This window comes from Lathamus discolor, chromosome 2 (genome assembly GCF_037157495.1).
Source record: "Lathamus discolor isolate bLatDis1 chromosome 2, bLatDis1.hap1, whole genome shotgun sequence".
NCBI classification, from domain to species: domain Eukaryota; kingdom Metazoa; phylum Chordata; class Aves; order Psittaciformes; family Psittacidae; genus Lathamus; species Lathamus discolor.
The window spans coordinates 142,128,242-142,153,812 of NC_088885.1; the positions used below are offsets into that span (position 1 = coordinate 142,128,242).

At 39.8% G+C, this 25,571-nt stretch overlaps 1 protein-coding gene across 2 annotated transcripts in view; it reads left to right on the forward strand.

The window, feature by feature from the left end:
* Positions 1–6,965: 6,965 nt before the first annotated feature.
* EMC2 (ER membrane protein complex subunit 2) overlaps positions 6,966–25,571 on the forward strand; it is a 37,819-nt gene continuing 19,213 nt past the window's right edge. For both annotated transcript variants that reach the window (XM_065668807.1, XM_065668808.1), the window contains exons 1-5: positions 6,966–7,071; positions 10,863–10,976; positions 13,090–13,154; positions 17,480–17,565; positions 20,088–20,145. In XM_065668807.1, the coding sequence (XP_065524879.1) occupies positions 7,032–7,071; positions 10,863–10,976; positions 13,090–13,154; positions 17,480–17,565; positions 20,088–20,145 (363 nt within the window). In that variant the 5' untranslated portion in view covers positions 6,966–7,031. The remainder of the gene's footprint in view (positions 7,072–10,862; positions 10,977–13,089; positions 13,155–17,479; positions 17,566–20,087; positions 20,146–25,571) is intronic.

Consider the following 25,571-nt stretch of genomic DNA (forward strand, 5'->3'; position numbering starts at 1 on the left):
GGGAGAGTTTATCTAACAAAACACAGACATTGTCAATGAAGGCATCTGCAGCCGAGCCAGTCCTCTTCATTTCCTTTACAGTTAATGGAAAGAAAGAGTTAGCTTTAGGTTGTGACTTAGGTGATGCCTTGGACACCTACTTTTGGATGGGATGCACCCCAGAAATGCGTAATTTGCTCCACTGACTACAAATTGAACCTGAGATAGGTAGCTTGTATATAGACATTTAGACTGTATGCATTTACAGTGAAGTGAGATGAACCCTTCTGCTGCTGACTTTTAACACGAACAGTTTCCATGGTAGGAGTCCTATTATTTGCAGGCAAAATCACAGCCTTGTTTTGATTAACTTTTTTTTCCCTGAAGCTGCAGTCCATTAACATTCACTCATGCAGACTGTAATGGTGTATTGTATATTCTTTTTAAATCTTATGTAAAAGCTCCAGTGTGTAACAATGTCATGGTAATTAGAATCACAGTTTAGACTATTCTGAGGCATTTTCTGTTTGGCTTGTGCTTTTAAAATGTTATTTCTTTTCATTTGGCAGCCATACTGCCAAGGATACAGCTAGGTGGGGGAGATGTGTAAATCATGAACTAAAGTTTCTATCCCAGTGACACCCCAGGAAAGTCAGAATCCTCCTTAACTCTGTTCTCATTATCAATCCATGAGAAAACTTCAAGCTCAAGCAAAGAGGGCAGAAATAGAGACTGCCTGGTACCTCGGGCTGCAGCTGAGGCTACACTACCAAAAGCATCTGCAGAGAAACTCCCCAGGCCACCTCGTGGAGCAGGTTGAGAGCATGCAGCTCTGCTTGCTGAGGGATACCTGCTATTGCAGTGTCCAGGTTCTACCGCTGCTCTTCTAGTCTGCTTCTGCCTCCAAAAAGAAGCCCAGGCTGAAGAACTGGATGAAGCAATCAGTAGGTAAGTGTTAGAGAACCAGCAAGTACCTCCTTCAGGTTTTTGCAGCAGGGTATTTCCTCAAGGCATTCTTGGCCCTGTAATGAATTTCTTTTGATTCCCAGTTGAGCTGTTTCTATCTTCGTTGTGCTCATGGCCTTGGTAGAATAAAAACACAGCTGAGGAGGCTGCTGCCAATACCAATGTGAGTTACTACTGCAACGGTGGCGTTCAATGTAGCTCCTCCAGACATGCCTTATCCTTTGGATATGGACTCTACTTTTTAACCGACCACTTCGAGTGTGAGAGCAGTTGGTTTGGCTCCTAAAAATTCAGCTAGCTGGCAGTGTGGAAACCCATAAATGTTGGCCAAGCAACCTGGAACGGTTTGAAAGGAAAATGAGCGATTAAATGACAAATAACAAGATATACATTGCCACCAAGCTTCTAAGAAGCAGGAGAAGGACTTGGAATACCTAAAAAAAAATTAATGTGGAAGTTTGACACCTCACAAACCTATCCTAATTTCAACAAGACCTAGCAGCGTAAGTTGTGAGCAGCACATAAAACAAATGTGTGTGAGTACTGAATAACAGGAACAAGGACTTTCAAATGGGACAATTGGATTGTGCATGAATATAGGTAAGTGCCTTGTTTTGCTTTAGCAGCTTAGCTAAGTTACATCAGCTCCCTGTATTTTGATTTTCTCATCTCTAATACTGAGATAAGAAACAGGTATACAGATTTCTTATTCTCCTCAGTACGAGGAGAAGCAGTGGTCAAAGAACCACATTGGAAGTAATTTCTGCCTCTGCTGAAGTGAGAATGGATTAGCTACCACCAACCACCTGTCACCATTATTTTGCCTTGGCAGGTATGATAACCAGCCCCTGTTTCCAATAGAGTTTACCTTTCATTTTAAGGGTAGGAACACCTTAAAACCACTGTATTCATGAATAAAACATGCTGCCCTACAAAGAAACCATTTCCCCTCCAAGTCCAGTGATTGTCCTGACAAATTCATCTCAGAAACATTGCAAAAATAATGAGACAGCTGAACACAAGGACGGAACTTGGAAAAAGAACGACGTTAATAAATAAGGATTGGGGGAAAGCATGGGTGAATTCTTTGTGAGACAAACATATCGTTCAGAAATGAGAAGATCTTTAAATGGTCAGGATGTCGGTGTTCAAGGCCAGGTTGGATGAAGCCTTGTGTGGGATGGTTTAGTGTGAGGTGTCCCTGCCTATGGCGGGGGGTTGGAACTCGATGATCTTGAGGTTCTTTCCAACCCTAACTATTCTATGATTCTATGATTCTATGTCAGGAGGGCACTAAAAAAACATTCTGAAAGCAGCCTTCAGCCCAGGGCAAGCATGTCAATTCCCTTAACTTCAGTACAATTTATTTCAAGTCAGTCAAAAAGACCCCAAATGTATATGACACACTACTGCAGCTATGAGGAGCTGGAGAGGTGAGTGCAAGCCTACAGGCATGCAGCTGCCTGCAGTGTCCCCCACCACCCTTGAAGGAAGTCCCTGGGACCTGCTCAGCTGCAGAACCCAGGCCCCAAGCCCTCCCTCTGTCTCTTCCCCATCCCCTTCCCCTACAGCTGATGGCTCAGGAGCATTGGCATGCCTACTGCCCTGGGAGAGGGGCTCTCTCCAGTCCCGCTGCTTCTCGTCCTTGTCTCTTGTGTAAGAGAGAAGCACTCATCCCGGCAGGCACGTGGGCAAGACATTTATTTCTCCTGGTCTGCCCTTAGAGGGGTATTGCTGCTTGCTTCAGGCAAGCAAAAGACTGCCAAACCCTGCTTAAGGAGAGTGGTGCATTCATGCTGCCCAGGGAGCGGAACTGGAATTGGATGAAAACTGTGGCATTAGGTCAGACGGTAATTCACACACATCGCTCCCTCCCACGCCTGGCAGCGCTGCCGAGGAAGACTGGGGTGGCAGGGCCTGACTGTGCCCATCTCCCTGCAGGGCTGGCCCCATTCTCGGCATCCACCCATAGGAAAAGAGGCCAGTGGGCATGTGGTTTGGCCCAGCCGGATGCCCCCCCTCAGCCCCCTACCTGCCCTGGCAAAGAATACCCCTCATTGCACATTTGTTCACTTTAGCTAGAGCAAATAACAGCTTCCAGTACCAAATTTAAGCCTCTGTGGCAGATTACTATTAGTGTATTCTTATGTTTAATTAATGCCCACAGGATCTACTTAAGACTCTACGGAAATTCTTACTTAAGCGCCCAGAAAGCTGTTTTGGGGCAGCAGTATCAAGCTTGCATATATTCAGCTATTAGATCCTAAAATTTAAGCACATACTACCTTATCATATGAACTCAGAGGCTTGGATCTGTGGCATTTGTTCACTTCACTGCCATTTTAAAATCACTCTCAGGAGGATCTGGTTCTCAGGATACAGTTCACACTATCAAGCCATAGAGGAAATGCCATAAGACTTGCTAAAGGATTGTTAGCACTGTCAATTCATCAAGTTGATTTATATTTCTTTTTTAACCCAGCTTTCCAAAAGTGTCACCTCTTTGCTGTTCTCCATGGCAGACTGAATGATGCCATTCTAGCATGTTCTCCATTTGCAAGTGTCAATAGCCAGGAAAATGTATAGCTTAAGGATAAAATCCTCCTGCTATGGTCCACCCTTGTTCTTTCGGAGTCAAAAATTAGGAATTAATTTTAAATTGACTCAATACTAATGATGCATTAGAAATTCAAAGCATTACGGCTTTGCTATGTATGTTCCTATACAAAATAGTTTGTGCTAGTCAAAATGATAAGGAAAAAACCTCCAAACTTTTCAAGATGACTTGAAAGATTTTTATTTGGTGTTTATTTGTGGTGATGCTGTGATAAAAGCATGTTAAAATGTTGTTCTCTATGCATTACTTGTCAGAGTAATTCCCTTAAAGCAAAATTATAAATTTATTTTTATAGTAATTTTTGTTTCATGTTGGGAAACTAAACTCAATGTGAGAAAATACCTGAGGTAAGTTCCAATGTTAGTAAATGAATGCCAAGAAGGATCAGGCTCAAAGGCAAGCTACATTAAAACACAGATTCCTTAAGCTGCATAATTCAAATTTCTTGAATTTCCTGTATTTTTCATCCACTAATTTATCTTCTGGGACTCACCTTTGTCATTGCTACACAAGCTAATAGTATCTGTAAATGCTCCATATATAAAATGAAGTTTGTTCATACTCTCGCAAAGTGAGAAAGAGCATCTTTACACGTGAATGAATCATTTAGTTCACACAGAAGACAAATTATCTCTTTACTCATGCACAGCATGCACAGATCCTACATGTGTACATTCTTTCTTGTGACATGACTGACCTGGAGTTGTTTCCTCCTAACTCCTACTTACATGATGGATGCCACCACTGTTACATACAAAACTAATCCCCCAACATTACTGAAATACATTAGGTTCTAGAGCCTATTAGGTGGTGAGCTCGAATGTCTCTATTTCTGCTGTAGCTCATGCACAGAACTTCCATGCCGTGCTATACTGGTAAACTGTAAATCAAATTATTGCATTCTTCTTTCTTGGTAGGTGTCATTTCTCTGAACAGTAATTCTGACTGAATTATTATTGAAATGACTGATGGGTTTCATAATAAAAAAGAACAGTTTTTTAATAGGAAACTGTGCAAAAAAAGGGTATTTGTTTGGTTTTCTTTTTCATTTGGTAATATGTAGAACTAGCTGTGCTACCTATGAAAAGCTCATGGTGAATTTTCTGCACTTTCAAATATCCCCCTCAAAACACCTTGCATTTACCATTATTATGTGAGATTTGGACCACTGCCTTTCTGGTTGGTTCCTGCAGAAGTGGCACAAGAGCAGAGCCAAAAAAAGAGATTTCACATAACTATTCCCTTTTTAGAGAATTTTAAGCTTTATTAACACAACACTTCAAACTTTGAATTAAGTGATTAGAGCTCCTTGGCATTAGAAAACAGCTTTGAAAACCACTGTTTTAGTTTCCAAGAAGAAAAAGCTTAATACCAAAACCATTTCTGTTTCCAACTATAACAGTATCTGGCATAATGGGATGTTGTAACAGTAATTCCCGTCTCTTGGTGAGCGTGGATGGTTTTCTCCTCCAGAGTAACAGCAGAGGAATGCAGTGGAAGGGTCAATTTTGAGCTCGGCAGAACACAGTGTATGTGATTTTAGGCAAGTTGTTCAAGACAAAGTCCAAAAAAGGCAGCAGGCAACACATTGCACAACTTCAGGATCCAGTCTCCTCTTACAGCGCAGGTGGAGGGCTGCATGTCTTAGGAAGTGATCCAGCATAACCAGGGAGCTGTCTAAACCTAGCTAGGAGAGATCAGAGTTATCGCTGAGCGCAGTAACTGGAGCGGGCGCCTGTGAGGTTCCGTCTCCTGCCTCCTGCCGAGACAGAGAGCTGTGGGCAGGTGCAGAGGCACAGAGCTCGATGTCCAGGGAAGGGAAAATCCAAACCTCTCCCAAACACTTCAAACACACATTTCTCAAGTTTCGGTTCCTTCAGCATTAGATGGCAGCTGACAGGGCTTTTAAACAGATGAAAATTATGGATTTATATGCTTAAAAGTTCTGTCTGCATCCCACATTAGGCATTACAGCTAGCTCAGCAATTCAGCAGCACTGAACCCTGAAAGCTAATTTCTCATTTTACCTCAGCTATTCCACTGTCACCCTGTAATGCGCAGAGCAGGTGTGTGCTAAATCCTTTATGGATCTGGCACATAACCATTCTGCATTCATCCCTGTACTTTTAAAAGAGGAGTAATAGTTCCCTACTCACAGTAACTTTGCAAGAGTAAATACATAACTGCTTTTGGAAGTGTTCAGATAACACAGACACTGGCATTGTAAAACTAGTTTGAAGTACAGCTGTGCTATACAAGGTCTATATAATTTAGTGGCTTAGAAGATCAAAAAACACTTCCAAGGGAAGAAAAATTAGGCACACAGTCTTTCTAGACCACCACTTTAATTCCCGTTGAGGCCTTTCAGCTGATGAACTCTACATGCAATTACACTAGAGTGTATTAAGAACTAGTAGTTTATTCTAGTCAGAGGAAGAAACACAGATAATACAGAAACAGTTTTCTTGATACTATTGCACATTTGTTGAGTGAGCTAAGGAATTAATTTTGAGTATGGAGTCTGAGGCATTTCCAGAAGAGATCTTGTGAGAGTTGAGTGTCAAACAAGTAAGTTTCTGGTGATACTTTCTAAAAACCAGTTCCTTTAGCATACATGAAGTTAAAAACCCACCATCATCGCCGTAACATCTCAAGAAGAGATAGATACCTTTATTTCTTAATGACTAGGCAGTATTGAAACCAGAAGCCTGCTTTACTAAGAAACCCTTCATCTCTGTAACTGGCAGTCAGCAGAAGCCATGGTGTTGAAAAATATGTTACAGAAGAGACAGGGGTGGGCACAGCAGGCCCCTGACCCTGCTCTGGGCTCTAGGACCCTCAGCGCTTCTCTGACTCACAGCTAATTTGTGGGATGTGGTGGGCACATACAGTGGCCAGAGCAAAAAGATGAGGAATGGATGGTTCATCCTTGATGGGTCATCCCCATCTCCAGGATCCCGAGGGCCTGACACGCACTGGCAGCAAGCAAGCTGAATACAAACCAAACCAGGCACCTCCTCAGTTTGCGCCATGCAAACTGGATGTGGAAAGCGTGTGTGGGTTATAATACAGGAGAAATCAATCTGTAGGCCTCAGTGCCATCTCTGGTTTAGGCTCCGTGCACTTCATCTCAGCCCAGCCAGGCCTCTCCGGCCGCGGGCAGGACCAGCACAGGGTGCCACGGAAAAGGCCATCACACGTCGCCTGTGTGTGATCTTCGCCCCCGAAGCGAACCCCAAAGCCAGGCCGGGACAAGGGCGCGCGTTTTGATTCTCCGCCCTGGCCAGCTCAGGCTCCTGGGCCCCCGCCCCTGCGCGCTGTAACGCGTACGCGAGGGCAACAGGACCGGGCACCGCGACGCCGCGGCGGCCCCGGCAGCGCTGCGCGGGGCGGGCCCGCTCCCCCGCCTGCCCGTCACCAATGAGGGCCAGGCCCGTCACGGCGGCACGTCACGCGGGCGGCCGCCAAGATGGCGAAGGTGTCGGAGATGTACGACGTGACTTGGGAAGGTAACGACGCGCCCGCTGCGGCCGGGCCCGGCCCGACCGACAGACGCCGGGGCGCAGGGTGAGGGTGGCCGAGCCCCCTCAGCCCCTCTGTGCGGCGGGGACGAGCAGGCCGCCGCCGGTTCCCGGCAGCCGGAGCGGGGCTGTGGGTGGCCGGGCGGCACAAGCGGAGCTGGCGGCCCGTGCTCGGCCCCGCGGTGACTGCGGCTCCGCCGGTGGTAACGCGCACAGAGCCTGGAGCCCGGCGCCGCCAGCGCCTGCCCCCATAGCTGGGGGCCCGTTTCCCTGCGGGATGGGGCTGTCTCTCCACATACCGGTGCGGCGGGGCCCAGCAGCTGCCTCCCCTCCGTGCTGACGGAGCCCCGTTTCTGCAGAGCCCGGCGGCAGGTTCTCGTGGCCCGTCTTCCGACCCCACAATACTGATGTAGCGCGTACGAGAACACAGGGCTTCTTGTTTGGTTGAGTAGTTTGTGTCAGTTCACCTCCTGAAACGCCCGAAAATTACCTGATGCTTTCCAGAAATTCCGTGGTGTGCGTTTGTGGAGGAGCTCGCCGGAGCTCTGAACTGACATCAAAGGTCTTGAGAGCCCTGCTCCCCGGCTCGTTGTGGCATTCACATGTTTAATCCTAATCATTAATTATAGCAGTACATTTTTAGGTTTACCTGACATTCCCGGTGGGTTTTCTCTCATAAGCAGTACATGTTCAAATGCGAGTTCGTTCAGCACTCAAGCCTATTACTGTCTCATATCAAGAACAAATTCATGCTTCTCCATAGTTTTGGCTGTAAAGGGGGAAACTTTAGCTAGGTGGTACCACATGTTACAAACGTACTGTAGAGAAGATAATGCAGAGAGAAGCTGTATGATCTTTGTTTTTATATATATTGTTTATATATTTTCTGCCAGTCTGTGAAGAAATAAATGAGAAAATAATTCCCAGATTACAGATTATTGGTTAGTTTAGGTTTGTAGTATGTGGATAAGAGGAGGAACATTGTATGGGATGTATTTTAGGAGATGCCAGTAACTTGCCCTTCAGAAATAGTGGCCATACTGGCTTTCCTGCATCTTTTTTTGCAGGACTCCGAAGCAAGGCAGAATGGAATTTGAGATATTCAGTTTTGAGGTCAAATTGCATTAATCTCAGAAAATATTTTATCTCGTGTTGAAAAAAATAAGTGTTGTAGCTGAATGATTAAGGATGAATAATAGGGCTTTTTTGTCAGTATGTTTTGTGGTCAGTTTACAGGTAGTTTTGCTCTGAAATCTGGTTGCATCACCATGATGTCATTAGAATAACACAGCACTTTGGGAAAAGCTTGGTTGCTTGTTCTTGTATATCTCTAGTGAGGAGGTACAGCGGTGGTGAAGCTAAGCTTGGGTAGGGTGCAGGCAGGCCACTGTTTGGGCAGGGAAGTTGTATGGAGTGTTCCTGGTGTTATTGTTGGGCTTTCTCAGAATTTGCCCTAAAACAGCTTGTGTAAAGACCTTTTGCAGTTTTTATTTTACTTGAACATACATTTTTATAAAACCCAGAGGTTTATTTTTTTGTTTTGTTTTTAACCTGTTGTTCTCAGGTGTCAGAGATTAGAAAGATAAATGAGGTTTTTTCATGGGATAGGTGCATGCATTGTGGGTATTTTTCTGTGCGTTTAGGCCTAGATTGTTTTGGCTGAGGGTATTGCAGAGTTGGTATCTTTAGCAGTGTAAAGGCTGGGTATAGAGTGCTCAAGTTTGCTGGGTTAAGACTTGGCTAATTCATACTGGAGGTGAACATCCTACTCTTAGAAATAACCTAGATATTCTGTTTCCAAGAGTCTTGATGGACATCTGTGGCACTGTGCTATGTGCATAGTTTCTGCATATTGAAAGAGAAATTTTTGGGGACTAGCTGAGGAGTTTTGTCAGATCAACTCCTCAGTTGGTATATGCCATTTTATGTCCAAATGTAGGAGTTGGAATGTAGGGGAAGATCTGTGTTGGTACAAGGGGCTGTGTCCCCTTTAAAAGGATGCGTTTAAAAATTTTGTATTTTTTCCTCAATTTTAAGAGATGCAAAATAAAGTGAAAATGAGTGGAGTCCTGCAACAGACCATGCAGAGACTCTTCTCAGGAGGAAGGGTTAAGTTTCTTAAATTTTATGGATCATTAAATTAGTATTGCATTTTTTTTTCTTCTACCTTTTACTTAAAATGAGTTATCTCTAAAACCAATGAGCCTCTCAATAAAGCCACATGAATGAGAACAGTAATTTTTACCTTGTTTTTCTGTCATCAGCTGATACCCTGTTCTCCTGCAGTTTTTTTCAATCACTGTAAATTCTGTACTTGGGTGATGAATGCTAGATATGCGTTCTGTTAATACATGATTCAGACACTTTTCCATTTGGAATCACACTGGAATGGAGGCATTGATAATTTCCAAGTAAATGAGTAGGTAGAAATCAGACAGCTTATTTATTTTCATGCATTTAGCTTGTCAGCTTTCGTGAATGTTTGTGTTCTCTCACATTCTTGCTGTCTAACTTTGGATTTCCAGGGACCATCATGTGTCTAGAACCATTTTACTTTACTGATGCATATGAAGTGTGACCCTGTAGTGGTTTTGGTTGAATTTCAAAATACGAAATGTAGCACAATAGCAGTCTTATGAGCGATCCAAGATCACTTCAGGTAGATGGAAGAAAGTTTGGTGCTTAATTTTTAGCTGTCAGTTATGTTAACTATGTGTTTTGAAGTGCAAGAAAAACTGACAGTGTTTAGATCTATGGTTGTGTTTGGTTTTCCAGCTGTTTTTTTTTTTGTTTTTTTTTTTAAAGTTTGTTAAAAAATACTGGTAACAGTTATTGTGGTACCTTCATATTAGTAAAGCCACTGTCTAGTAATGAAACCTATTTTCCTTAAGTTTCTTCAAAATTTATTCTTGCATATGGAACATCTACATGTATATAAATGCATATGTGTGTATAAAATCACATTCTTAGCAATTTCCTCATCCAGAGGATAAATAAAACCTGGGCTAGGTAGTGCTCTCTAGCTGCTTTCATGAGTATGAGCTGGCTCTCTTGGATATCTGATCATAGTAAAATGTAAACTTGAAACACAAATCCTAATGCTAAAATAAACTGTCTTTTTTATTTGACCTAGATAAACAGTGGTAACTTTTATACCTTTGGGCACTTCACTGGTGTAGACGGCCTTCACTTCCATGCCTGCCTTTCTTGAGGCTCCTTTCCATAGTAATGTGTAGATTGTTTTTTAAGAGTGGAAGCTCACAGCATTTTGCTTACACTGATAAACATAAGCAGTGATTGAATTATCATGGTTTTAATAATACTTCAACTGAAAATTTCTTCTGTAAAATTTATCCACCTGGAGCAGAAAAGCAATTTTAGTATTGTTCGTAAATGTAAGTGTGAAACTACTTGGGAGAAATCTCTTGTAGCCTATTTTTCCTAAGCAGGGGGAATGTCCATTAACTTTTATTGTTTATTTGATAACTAGGTATAAGGGGTTTTTACTGCATATATTAATAACCTGAGAGACCACAAACATGGAAGTTGAATTGATAATATTAGAGTATGAGCACAGTTTCTGGGACACGGTTTCAGAAGTCTGGTATAGCTATCTGTTCTCTAGTAGTTTTCTAATATCAGTAGAAGTCACTTTCTTAAATCTAGTGCTCTCTCTACCTATTCTCCATATGCATATTTTCTGGAAATAAAATTAAAATTCCATTAGTGTCTGGAAGTCTCAATATTTTCTTTTTATGTATTTCTCCCTTTTGCCCCAGATATGCGTGATAAAATGAGGAAATGGAGGGAAGAAAACTACCGGAACAGTGAACAGATAGTGGATGTTGGAGAAGAGTTAATTAATGAATATGCATCTAAACTTGGAGATGACAGTAAGTAAACAGTCATTGTTTCCAAAACTTCCATTGTCTGATTTTGTTTTCTCTTTTTAGTCTCTATTTTGTACTTATATGTTGCCTTTCTGTATCTGCTTATGTTGATGGAATATATATTACTTGCCGAGTCTAATAGGCTGCCAGAATTCCTAGATTTTATTTCTTTCCCACATATGGGCGGCAGTGAAAATAGATGGAAAAACTCTTTACTATAGGCATAAAATAAGTGTAATAAAGTGCTGTCAAGATTGAATAGGTTTGCATATTAATCTTACATGGATTTTTATTTTAATGATCATTCTCCTTTCTTTTTTTCCCCCCTGTTTTATATTTCAGGCCATTTAATATAAATATTCTTTAATACATTTCTCTTGTTGTGCTTTAATTTTATTAACTGCTGTTATATAGTCACAAGGGGATTTTAGCAGCCACAGCAGTGCATTCTATTTACTAATACCAGTTACAGTATTCCGTATGATTAACTTTATTCAGTTAGTTAACTTGGTCAGTTAGTTTAGTAAACTAACTTTAATTTCAAATCCCTAACTCCGTGTTCATGGAATTAAAATCCACATAGTTATTTCAAGACTGCCCCCTTAGGTGAGAATCTTACAGTATTGATTTTGGGGTTCTGAAGGTAGAATTTGTTTTATATCGATGCTTTGCTTTGGTTCTGTCTTGTACCCTGTGAGCTGCAATTCTGTTCTGGACTTCTTTCCATTCTAAGGGGCTTGGCCACTGCAAATGTTGTACTTTTCTGGGGTATAAATACATGGATTGTTTACCCAAAGTATCATGTTGAAGACACCTCTGAGCGTAGCAGTGAGTCATGAAGTGCACTTGGAGGTCCAGTGCTTGAAGGAGATACTGCACTTGTGTGAGGGTCTTGCATTGTAGCTGTGAGGAGCATGCTTGGTTTTAGACTGGGTAGGCTTAATATACCCACCTACAAGAGAGTTGTTGTAGGTTCCTACTGCTTTAGAAGAACTTTGAGAGCTAACCTTAGTTTTACTTGATTCTTACCATGTTGCTTAGTAGTTTGTGAGAGTTGTATTTTAGTAAGGAATTGTTGAGGAGTTTGATATTCCTCTCAGATCTTGCTGATGCCTTTTTGAAACACTGTTCTCAGTAATAAGGGCTGAGTTATTTCTTTCTTGTCAGGGTTGAGTTTGTCCTTCTTTTGAAGTGTCATGGATATATGTTATCTGTATTTTGTCTGTATCTGTGTATGTATTTTTACATTCATAGAAAAAATTGATACATAATAAAGATAGAATATGTATTTTACAAATAGTTCCAATGAAGAGGGTTGACAGGCAAATTAATGCCTGTTTTTTTTTCTTTTATATACCTAGCAAGAAACAGTATTTTCTTAAAAAGGTAGTGAAAATTCTCAGCATAGAAACTATGTTTTAAAAGGAGAGGACTCTTGTTATTCCTATTTCTATATTGTATTGTATTTTTATTTTAGATTTTTGTTTCGGAAGGCATTTCTGTTTCATTTCTGTAACATATTGAGTGCACCTCATTAGATCTACAGGAGTTCAAACCACTTCTAATACTTATATTGTGTGTTTCCCTCTACCATAATGTTTCTTTTCCGCAGCTTGTAAAGCCATGCTGTAAAGTTCTTTATATTCAAGAACTTGGTAGGCCTAGAACAGAAATAATACAATCTGTCATTGATTTAGAGATGTTGTTCAACTCCAGGAAGACAACATTTGTGGGACTTCAGCAGTGAAACAGTTAAGGGAAATTCGTTTTCTTTGTAGCCCAAATGGCTGTTCTCCAGGTCTGATCAGAGAGCAAGTCCTAATGGGGATCTGTTTAGAAGACTGCAGCTATAATGTTAGGAAAAGTAGAGAATTAGAGCCTTTTTGCCTTTCAAGATGTCAAAAGGTACTTTGTTACTAAAAGCAATAAAATTGCTTCAATGCCTTTTTAATTAATTCCAGCAGTTTCTTAAAATGTCTCTGTTTCAGTAGTGATCCACAGGAGTAGAAGGGGGAAAATACACAGACAGAATTCATTAATCTTATTTACATTGTAGGTGTTTCCCATTATCTTAAAAAAATCACTTATCTGCATGTAATGTCTCTTTTGTGTCCAGTTTGGATAATATATGAACAGGTGATGATTGCTGCCCTGGACTGCAGTCGAGATGATTTAGCATTGGTAAGTTTTCAAGTTAACTTTCTCTTCAAACCTTAAAGTTTTCCTCCTGAGTTTCTCTTGCAGCTAGTTCCTTGGACAGTTACAGGATATTCTGAATTCCATAGCTTGAACTTCTAGCATATCTATTGAGAAGTACATTGCTGGGAAGAAACTACCACCACCTACCTCTTCTCATGTGTAAATTTTGTTTAGACAGATCATGTCTCTTCCAATAGCCATGAAAATATTTACAGCTACTCTGGTATGGGCTAGATGTCAAGAATAATATTGAAGTTTCCATGTTGTACAGAGAATGTTTATTTATTGGTAACCTCTCAAATTATATTGGGGTTTTTGAGTGTTTTGAAGTAAAATGTCCTGTCATGCATGTCATATTATGTGTTGTATTGGCTATCATCAAAGAAAGTGCTTGACATACCGGAGCAGGTCTTCAAGATGAGTGAGGGACTGGACTGCATAATGTATAGGGAAAGGCTTGAGGGATCTGGGTTTGTTAGGTCTTGAGAAATCTAAGATAGGATTTTATTGCTATCTTTGGATATGTACTAATGAGAAGGTCTAAAGAAGGTGGACACAGATTTTAGTAGATTTGTGGCAAAAGGTAAGTGTGAGAGACATAAGCTGCAACAATGGAAATTACAATTAGATACTAGGAAAAAGTTTTTAATAGTGTGGTTAGCTAGTGAACACTGCAACAAATGCCCTGGCATCTCCTTTGGAGATGCCAAGAAATGGACTGGGAGATGGCCCTGTGCTCACTTGGAAGCTGACTCTGTTTTGAGTGGGGATTTGGAGCAGGTAACCTCCAAAGGTCTGTTACAGTCCAAATTATTCAGTGATTCTTGATAAAAAAATATTGTTAATGGATATTAAGACTTAGTTAATTTGTATGGAAATTTATTTGAATCATGCAAATAACAAATTAAATTAGTTTATTTAGAACTCTTAACACCTGTTCAGTAGATTAAAAATAAAAAAACCCACCAGAACAAGCAAAAACCCCAGCTAGGTTTAGCTGATCCTTTAAAGGCAGCAACTCAAAAAGGCAAAAGTGTGTTTTTCAGGAAAAAATTAATAATCTTTTCATCCCTCCTTCACAGAATGCTGGGAAAAAAATCCCATATGACCTTGTCTTGTGCCTTGAAAGCCAGCAAGCTTGAGCTTATTCTGAGTGAAAAGAAAGGTATTTTCCGGAGTCCAGGTCTTTCATGGGGATTATTCTTCCAGTGCGTTGCTCTCTGTCAGATGGCAAAATACCCCATAAAGTCTTTGAGCTTCATGTGGTGTCATTTGGGTGAAACTTAATGGTCTGTGATATACAAGGGGTCAGCCTAGAGGATATAGTTGGGAGAAAGGCAGTTTGAAAGTAGGCAGAACTAGACAAGTTTATCTCACATCCCACATATATACGGTAAAATGGAGTGCGCTGGAAACTACAGCACAACCCTCTGAACTTGTCATGAACCCACTGAACTTTCCTTTCCTTTGTTCCACAGAAGAAAATACTGTTGTATAGCTGCCTGTTTAAACAAAACAAATAGACTTGCTGTTTAAATAAATATTTTCTGTGTTCTGATTTATATCTAAACCAGTTTTGGTCTTTAATATTCAGGGTCTTTTTAGGAAGACTTTCACAAAATTGTTGAGGGAGGCAGTGTTGAAAGATCAGTTGTGAGACACTTTTTACTAACGCTGGCAGGGATTTTACATTTCAGTTTCTGTGCCCTCTAAAGATTATTGCTTAGATGAGAGAATGCAACATTTTATATGCTGCTCAGAAAGGAGGTTAAAAGCTTAGAGGGAAATTTAGTTTTTTATTTTATTTGAATTTAATTTGATTGATTTATAACAAAGAAGTAGTTAATTCAGACAAGTCAACATCATATGTGGCTTTTTGCTACAGCTGTAGCCTCAAAGTAGACAAACAGCTTTGGAACTTCTGTTTTTTAGCAGTGAGCTTTTGACAGCTGTGATGCATTTTGCTTAGGGGAATGGGTCTCATCTGCTCCGAATGAGGAATCTGAGATGGTTTTCAGAGTCATTTATCTGATTTTTTTCTTTTTCTTTTCTTTTTTTCTTACTGTTGTCCTCTCTGTCCTGTACACAATGACTGTGCATAATGCATGCCCCTGCTGCAGCCAGCCCATTCCACATGCCTGTTCTTGTGCAGTCACCTACTGTTGGCAGGCACTTGCACTGCCAGTGTTTCACATACTGAAGTCCAAGTTTATATTTATCCGCCTTTGTCAAACCTTTAAAATTATAACCTGATGTGATTAAAAAAAAAATCAGAAAGCAAATTAACTGCAAATTGAAGTTTCACATACAAATGAGATTTGCCATGGTAACTGCTGAGTTTCTGAGAGAATCTCCAAAGGAGATTATTGATATAGTGCAGAATAAATCCTTAATAACATAAATGATTATAGGGATTACAAGTTAAATTTGAAAAGGGGGCATTCAGTGCTGCTGAGTCCAAAATATTTTGAAGATCTACCTAGTGGTTTATTCATGCACTTTTGTTTTCAGAGGTATTAACAGTGAGTTGGTTTTGACTGTCTCACAGCTTTTTATGTCACTTTTTGTTACTGATGTCTTAATCTACAGGAGTTTATTTTGGCCTTCTGGCTGCTGTGTTTGATTGAATAATGATTGCATAATTGGATCTAATGTGAACAATTCTGGTCTTACAGTATTCTTGCACTTGATTGCTACTTCAGCAGCTTTTTTATATTGTCAGTGGGAATTTTCTAGATGTGAAAATCCATCTAGCAGATTCTGGAGCTTCTTAGTAGTATTGCAAATGTTACAATTTCTGACATTTCAAAGTTTTACTGCAGAAAAGCGGTAAAGTCCATGTTTTTATACTGAAAATCACTGTCATTCAGGATTCCCAGATCACTGAGCTACAGGGTGGATTTATTGTCTGCAAAAGCTCCTTTTTAAATCTAGAAGGTTGTTTGGATTGTAAAAGCTTGAGTGAAACTACTTTTCTGGAGTTTGAGCTAAGATTTGCCATCTCTTAATAGTGTTCACAGATCAGTTCAGCTATCCGTAATGTGCTGCTAAGTACGTATAATTTTTATGACAGTTTGTTGTCCAGTGCAGCAGCAGTTCACCTAGATGTCACTCAAAGTGCCAGTAAACTGTTCCTGTACTAAACCTGAGCCTTTCTATGTGCTGCTGCATTGTTATAATCTTTGTTTCATTACAAGTTAAAGTGATCATGATGAAAATAGTCTGTGCTTACTTGAAGCTATGCGTTATTTCCTTGATTGCTGTTTCCCTTCTCTCTTCCTTCTCTATTTTTATGGATCTGGGAGAGATGTGACTGTTTCTCTTTGCTGTGCACTAGCAGTCTGTTTCTGTACAGAAACAGAGAGGGAACCTACTAATTTTTACTGTTTTTTTTTCTGTATTTTTTGTTTGATCAGTGGATTTGATAAAATGGAACAGATTATGTAGATGGGCCTCTGCTGGTACTTTAGGTCTGAAGAGCAACTTTATAAACTGAGTTGTATAACTGAGTGTTGGGAACAGGAGGTTTCTGTGTGAAGCTTTTAATGTGATTCAAACCACTGGTCTTTTAGGGAGCCTGTGGACTGTCCTGCTCCCCATTGTAATGAGTCAGCTACAGGCTCTGCAATGCTATCTAGCCACATTCACGATATGGTTAGAGTTAATTTGCTCTGGGGAAGTTGTGACTCAATCCCTTTTTCACTAGTCCAGAGAAATCTGCCTGTGATGAATTCTTTTTATCCAGCCCAGGTGTCTCACTGATTTCAGGAGTTAGAAGCTATGCTTCTTCTGCCAGCAGGCTCAGCCCAAGCCAGTGACAAACATTTTCTTTGGATTTCAAAGTTTTATTTTAAAAATAAACACATAGCATAGTATTAGCATAGTTTGTTCCATTGCGAGATACACATTTATTAAAGAAGTATCACATAAGCTCTTAACTATCGTTGTTTTGTTTTTCTACTGTCTTCTGTTATTATGAGGGAACTAAGTACACTTCAAGTTTTAATAGTATCAGAACTGGTTTAGTACATGAGTTTAATTTTCTAGACAAATAACTATGTCCAAGAAAGCCTGATGATCTAACAACCTGCTTGGAAGATATTTCTTAGTCTTCTAACAGAGTTTCAGTTTCTGAGCATCTTTTTATCAATACATTTTAGTGATTATTTCAAAAATTGCTGTTTGCTTTTACTCAGAAATGCCATTTCAGGTTGTTAAATTATCAGCCAAGGACTTTTCTTAATTTTTGTCCAGTTTCTGTGTAGATAATTGTATTCACAATAGTATCTTGGGTTTTATTTGTACAGTTTTGTCTACAGGAGCTAAGGCGGCAGTTTCCTGGGAGCCACAGAGTTAAGCGATTAACTGGAATGCGATTTGAAGCTATGGAAAGGTAAAACCTGAATTGAAAAAAATGTGCTTTCTGTCTGGAAAGATGCTTGCTACTTCTTAAAAAGGCATTCAGGCACTATGGAAACATGGCAAATCCAGGCTGGGCAGTTTCTTTATAGAAAACAGTGGTGTGCATGATCATATTATAATGCTTAGACATTTTTATTGCATTTTTGCATGTATTATGCAGTGTTATTTTTTTGACATCTTCCAATCAGACTTCATAGAGTGAAAAGGTCTCTTGACAGTATAAGTCATTATATAGTACAACACGAGGCACTTTTTTGGTGGAGTCCATGAGGTATACATTTAATCTCACAGAGCTAGAGCAGCATATGAAAATCAGTGCCAGTGGTTTTTTGCCTTCATTGTTCTTCTGTGTTCCTAATCACTGCAAGATATAGCTCTTTTCCCTTGTTTCCTGAGTGTGGATAAATCCAGTAGAACTTAGTGAGGATTAAATCTATAGAGTTCTTTACAGAAACAGCTCAAAACCTATACCAAATAGAATGGCAGAACCTAAAAATTAAGCTGACCATTTAGAAATATCCTGTTATACTACATTTAACAGGAATTATTAAAATAATGAACAGCTTAAAACTTAACAGCTTTCCAAGATTAATGGCCTCAGGGTTTGAGGTTGACCTTTATTGTCTGCCTTTCTCCTTGGATACATATTTGGTATTAATACTCTGTTCTAAAGCAGTGTCAAGGCAACTAGATCTTCCACATTTCTCACTCACTTTCTATCAAATACACATTCATGAAGAATTTCCATTAACTTAGCTCTTTTTCTGCCTTCATTTGATATGGGGTAGGAAGACAGTGAGAGAATGGCAGCAGATTTTCTCCATTCCCGAAACCTATTCAGAATTGCAAAAGATCAGAATACTGTTCAGGCTTATATGACTACATTGAAGATAATAAGTGGGAACAGATCTTTGTGGGAGATAACTGCTCCATGAACATTATGTGTTATTTCAGCAATGAAGTGCTATTGAGCCACAGTTTTCTGAAAGCGCTCATAAAAATTCTTGACTAAATGTCTCTGTCATGTTAGAACCTTGAGATTGGAATATCAGGGGAGCAGAGGCATTAAGGAAAGCTGAAGTTTCATCTTCTTAGATTTTCTCCAAAAGTTAGAGAAGATGGAGGCCTCAGCTCTGTGTTGTTTTGAACAGGAACCCATCTGCATGTGCTCTCAGCCATGGCCTGGAGAAGCCTGGTTCTCTTCCCTTGAGTATAAATGATGCCTGGGGAGACTTAGGCTGGAGGGTATCACATTTTCAATTGAAGAATTAAGCTTCTCATTAAATTCTAAGTGACTTCTAGGATCTAGAAGGATCATGCTTTCCCCAGCAGAAACAGACAATTGTGAAGAACATTCCCGTAGACTGAGATATCTCTGTAGATACTTGCTAATCAAAAGAATGCCTTTCTGGAAATTCATCTGTAAAGCTGGGATTATGGCCATCCTGTTCAGTCTTGTAAAAAATACTTGATAAAGTAGCAACTTACAGAGAACATGAATACAGCATTTTACAGCACGTCTGCTAAGTCTGTAGCAGTCGCCTTCTACTCATTTCTGCTTTTGTGCTTCCTTTCTCATTTGTTCTCATACCTTATGGTAACTGGACTGGACAGCTGAGCTGTGCTAATGTCAGCAGTGCTTAGGGAGCAGTGAGAGTACGTAAATGGTGTTGAAGGTGAGAATGGGATGTGTAGTATCAAAATCAATCAGCACTGCCTCTGAAAAACTACTTGTCAAACTATACATGAAGACACAAAATATGCCCTAGTTATGTGGTAATAGCACAACAGCTGTGTAGTCAAATGTGTTTTAAATTGAATTATTTGGATCATGTACACAGCTGGCTGAACACACAGATCTGTTTCCCAGGTCTAAATCATTTACAGCAGGTGGAGTAACCTGTTTTGTGCATACTTCGAATAGCAGAATTAATTAATAAACCTATGTAGTGATGGTGGAGAAGATTTTTTTACAAGATTTCTGGTATAGTCAAGGATTGGGCTCTTGTGTGAATCCTGCCAGTTTACTGTATGCGGCTGCTTATACTTTATAAAATCATAATAGAAGAAACTTACATGAAGTTTTAAATTACAACAGTGAAGTAAAAAGTCATTATTTTGGACCCCCTTGCAAATTTTGGGGGTTCTGTTTCTTGGGAAGAGTGGAAAAGAGAATTGGGATGTGATAATTGGACCTATTGGGTAAAAGAAAAAGAGGGAAGAGGCAGGAGAGTAAGATACTGGGTGTAAGATACTTAAATTGCTGCTTAAACAATATTCCATGAAGCAATTACTATGTACTTTTTTTTTAGCTCAGTAACAGAAAATACTGCTGTTCATATTTAGCACTCAGGAGAATTTTGTATGAGTATAGTTTGCTTAAATATGTTCATTATTAAAAATTGCAGAAGGGTTATTAAATATTGCAAGGACAGTCAAAAAGTCAGGAGTTCTGCCTTAGCAGAAATAAATGTGAATGATTTCTTTGAACAGGTATGATGATGCTATCCAGTTATATGATAGAATTTTACAAGAAGATTCAACTAACACAGTAAGTTCAAAATAGTTTTCTGAACTGCAGTGGTGTTTTGTTTGAAATTGTGATTACATTTTGTAGGTTTCTCTGTGGGAAAACGTAGGCCTGTATTACTGTATTTGTTTCCTAGTATAATCTGTATTACCTTCATTAGAACAAATGAGGTGTGTTTCATGATGAGAAGCACTTAAAGTGCTTAAAAACTGAGTTTAGAAGATAGGATTATAACTAGCAAACTTCCATGCAGTCTTAGTAGGGTTTAGATTGAGTCTTTCAGCTTTTACGTTTTCACTAAATACTAAGTATTTAAAGGACTAACACAGTCTGCTGTGTGTCTTCTGTCTTCCTAATGCTTAATCTAGATCAAAGATTAAGTATGAATACATTCAGGTAGTGCTTGAATAGCAGTTATTTTGATTTATTGTCTGGGATGCTTTACTAGCTTTTGAATGAAAATGCTCTAAAGCTTGCCAATCGTATAACACAAAATCTGAGACAGGCTGTTCTTTTCTTCTAAGCGGTTTTTGAACACTGGTTGTATAAACCACCTTAAACTGTTAGATGCCAAAAATTAAAAATCTAGGGAAACTTGTAGCAATATGTTTTCATGCATTTTTTGCTACAAGGATAAAACTAGAAATACGAAGAAGCTATGGAGTTTCAAAACCTTATATCACATGTTGCAGTCAGTTATTATTAATTGTCTGTTGGCAGGTATACGCTTGACTCTGTTACTTGGTTTCAAGGAACTGGTTCGCTTTACTGGGTAAAACTCCGTGTAAATTTAGTACTTGGGATATTGCAGATGTTTTGGCAGTCTCATGTAAACCTTCCTTGCTGTGTTCTGAACCTCTGCCTTTCTTCACTCAGCTTATTAGTGTGGTCTGCTATTCAGGAGGGGAAGACCCACAGAAACACACGTAATAGGTTAAGTAGAATGAGCCAGAGCTGGATATAGATGAAGTACTATCACTGAAACTAAAGTGAACCACCAGGAAACAGATTTAAAACAAACCAAAACAACCCCACCACCAACAAAAAACTCCCCAAACCCAAAAAACCAGAAAATTATTTTCAAGGTAACACATCTGAAAATGTTAATACCAAGTTAAGGACTTAGATGACAGTGGTAGATAAAACTGTCTTTTAGCAGCGGTAGAACTCATATTTTTTATGCAAGGGTAAAAAGAAAAAAATTAAATTCTTCTCTCTTGTTTTTTTGCTTTCCCTAGAGCAGAACTGCATAAACTGTGTTCTGTGTGACAAATGTAGGTGATCTGCAGTTGTCCTTTGAGAGTCTAGTTTTTGAGTAGATGTTTGAGCGCAAGGTGCATAGTTGTCTGGAGTAAGTGTTCATAGATTTTATCAGTGTAGGCCCCAAAGAGTTTCAGAGACACTAAGTCTTCAGAGTCATGTTTAAAATGTAGGTGGAACCCATTTACAGTGAAGCCACAAGAATAGGTCACACGGGTGCATGTTTTATGACTTTTTGCTGAAGCCAGTGGAAAATGGAGCACCATGTTACAGTGACTTTTGTGGGCCGCACATCTTTGAAGTATGCGTTTTTGGCAGCTTTACTCTTCAGCTGTCTCAACATGGCTTTCGTCATCTGAGTGGTTTGTCAGATGGTTTTATAAAACAAAATTATATATTTAGGTAATATGCGTGCCTATTACTTAATTTGGATTTCCTTCTTAACAAAATCATAAGATCCGTACAATGGTAATTTTTAGAAGCATAAGAGGTAAATATTGGAACAGCTGCATGATCTCTTGGATTTCTTAAGATCTGAGAATAGAAGTGGGGAGTGTTATATGCAAAGCAAAGGTTTCTTGCTATGTAACTGGAATAGGTTGGCTAAGTGTTGCATATGAAGAATACAAGTTAAATAGAAAGTTTTGATAAATTGTCATGTGCAGATGTCTTTGTGTCTTTTACCTGTTAATTATTTCCATGCGCACATGTGGCTGCTATAGGAAAATAAGTATTTCAAGATTTTAAAAAAGAAACTGTTGCTGAGTTTGTCTTGGCACTCACCTTACTTTATAGCAATTTCTTTTGGTGTGCTGACGCATGGAGTTGCTTATGTACATTAAATGTTTTGTCAAGTGCTGTAAGTGAAACACAGACATTTCTTCACACGAATCATGTAGAAATCATACTTTGCATTGACTGACAGATTCATATAGAATAATGAAGAAAGCTTTTCCAAAACATTATTTATTTCAGACACCTTGTAGACTTTTCCATTATGAAAAGTAAACTTTGAAGTCAGTTTATGTAATGGACATTTACACTTTTGGATGAGGTTTTGTTGCTGTTGTGGTTTAAACTCAGCCGTAAATCATGCAGTCGCTGTCTCACTCCCCGCCCTTTTCTTCCCTTCCCCTGCTCTCAGAAAGGTGGCGGGGAGAATCAAAATAATGCAACTCCCATGGGTTGAGATAAGAACAGTTTAGTAACTAAGGTATAACACAAACCACTACTGCTACCACCAATAACCATAATGATAAAGGAAATGACAAGGGAAGAGAATACAATGCCACCTGCCGACCGATAATACCCAGCCCGACCAAGCACCGACCAATGCCTAGTCCAACCCCACAGTGAACTAGCCCTTCCGGGTAACTCTCAGTTACATCCTGGGCATGACGTGCTGTGGTATGGAATACTTCTTTGGTCAGTTTGGGTCAGGTGTCCTGTCTCTGCTTCCTCCCGGCTTCCCCTCCTCCCTGGCAGAGCATGAGGCTCAGAAAGTCCTTGGCCAGACTAAACATTTGAGCAGTAACTAGAAACATTGGCGTTATCAGCATGGTGTTATCAGCACTGTTCCCAGGCCGAAAGTCAAAACCACAGCGCTGCACCACCTAATAAGAAGGAGAAAAATGACTGCTACTGCTGAACCCAGGACAGTTGCATGCAAAATGCTGAAATTAAGATAGCAGTAATTATTTTAGTTAATTTCTTAGAATAGAATTCAAAGTAATCTTTGTGTTTAAAAGATGACCATGTCTCCACGGTTTACCTCACTCTGAACCTACCTGCTGAAAGAGATGACTCATTTGACAGTGGAGCAATGGTAATGTTGTCAATTCAGAGATCATGTTTCATTTTTCGAAGCATTTAGACGTTGAGTAAGAGTCTATCCCTTCGCTGAAAAGTTTAACATTAATGAATGAAATGTGACCGCTGTGAAAAGCACAACTGGTGTGCGTTTCAGTAGGATAATAATGGGAACCATTTCAATTCTTGTCCATTCTTTACTGTAAGAGTGATAGAGCACTGGAACAGGTTGCCCAGGGGGGTTGTGGAGTCTCCTACACTGGAGATATTCAAGGCCCGCCTGGACAAGTTCCTGTGTGATGTACTGTAGGTTACCCTGCTCTTGCAGGGGGGTTGGACTAGATGATCTTTTGAGGTCCCTTCCAACCCTTGGGATTCTGTGATTCTGTGATTTTGGTTGAAATGAAGGCTTATTAGAGCTGTAGTTGGCAGATTACTCTGTTATTAAAGCTGCATAACATCTTACGTTGTAGGGCTTTTTTAATTAATTAAAACTTAATGTGTCAATTGAAAATCTTTATACTGATGCTGAACAGTGGCTGAGTTGTTTGTACATCTTCAGATAAAATGCTTAATCTGTTTCTCAGAACAAAATACGGGAGGCACTGGGTTTTTAGCAGGATTGGTAGTAAGGACTAAAGGTTGTGTGGTGGTTTTTTTTGTTTTTTTTTGCTGTTAATGTATTTAATTGAGGAATCCTCATTCTGCTTTGCTTTGGAGGAAAGCCTTTTAATTAGATAGCTTATACTTTTGTCAGTCAGGCCCTTCTCGAAGTGTCATGTCGAGGTGTGCAAAGAAGATTGACAATGAAAAAGTAAATTGAGTTCATGTGTTCGAGACTTAGGTTTGTGTCTGATCCACTCTACTGTCATCCCAATGCATATGCAATTTTTCCTGATTCTTCAGATAACCATGACGAAGATTGCAGAGCACATGGTCAGCACCAGGGGAAAGTGAGATACAGCGCAAAGTTCTGTCTTAATTCTAATCCACTGAAAATCTGATGTCTTTACTGGGATAATTCTTCTGCTGTTTTTCTTGCCGCTTTTTCAGCTAAGCTTTTAATACAAGAAGACATTGTATATGCTTGCTTAGCTTAAGGCATGTGGATAATCTCATTAACTTCATGGGTCTAGTAATATAATTGTGTGAACGGAGAATTAAGAATTAGACTTTACAGAACAAGATAGTGCTCTGGGCGAAGCTGTTCTTTCAGGCTGCATAGAATACTTCACTAACAACTCAGTTGTTTATGGGAGTGAGCAGGAACAACTGCATGCATATGGTCACATGAAGTTACACTTTCCTATACTATTTTGAGATTCTTTTTCTAGCAAAGCTGGACATTTTTCAGAAGAGGCACAGGAGGTGGTTGAAGACAGGTTGGAACAGTGATAATTCTGTAAAATTCGTGCGGTAGCTGTGCATTCATTTTGAATGTGCTTGCAGCTTTGTACATTTAACTACAGGATGCTTTAAGCTGCAAAAAAGAGAATTTCTTACCAAATGAGGAATCTACTGATGGGGAATTTTTTGGGGTGTTGTGTGTAAGTTTCATTAAATATATTGCTAGCTCTGCCAGGAAAGACATAACAAGTCATACGCTTACATATGTATAGTGGTAGTTTTAAAGAGAGTCAAGATAGTTTGGCTTTGAGTCTGATGCAGGATGGAGTTGGTGGGAAGTGAGAAGAGCTGCAGCTGCTGCTTCAGATAAGAAGGACCAATGTTTCAGCTGAGGATGTGCTACATGGATCCTAAGGAAATGTTTTCTTCTTTTGAAATTAGAATTTCATTCCTCTTTTTTTTTTTGAACTTGTATAAGTTTGGGGTACCTGTGTCTGCATCATTCAGAAATGAGGTTTCAGGATTTATTCATGGAGTAGACAAATCTCCTTATTTTTTGTAAAAAGTTATGTTCAGCCTTGCTACTTATGCTTTGACATTATCCCTAAAGGAGCAGCTTCAACTCAGCAGCTCTGTGCATCCATTTGCAAGTTTTGGCCTGATCTTCCATGCCTTCCTGTCTTCCGTGACTAATGTTGGAAGAACTCTTAAGTCATAGAATCATAGAATAGTTAGGGTTGGAAAGGACCTCAAGATCATCTAGTTCCAACCCCCCTGCCATGGGCAGGGACACCTCACACTAAACCATCCCACACAAGGCTTCATCCAACCTGTCCTTGAACACTGCCAGGGATGGAGCACTCAGAACCTCCCTGGGCAACCCATTCCAGTGCCTCACCACCCTAACAGGAAAGAATTTCCTCCTTATATCCAATCTAAACTTCCCCTGTTTAAGTCTGAACCCGTTACCCCTTGTCCTGTCACTACAGTCCCTGATGAAGAGTCCCTCCCCAGCATCCCTATAGGCCCCC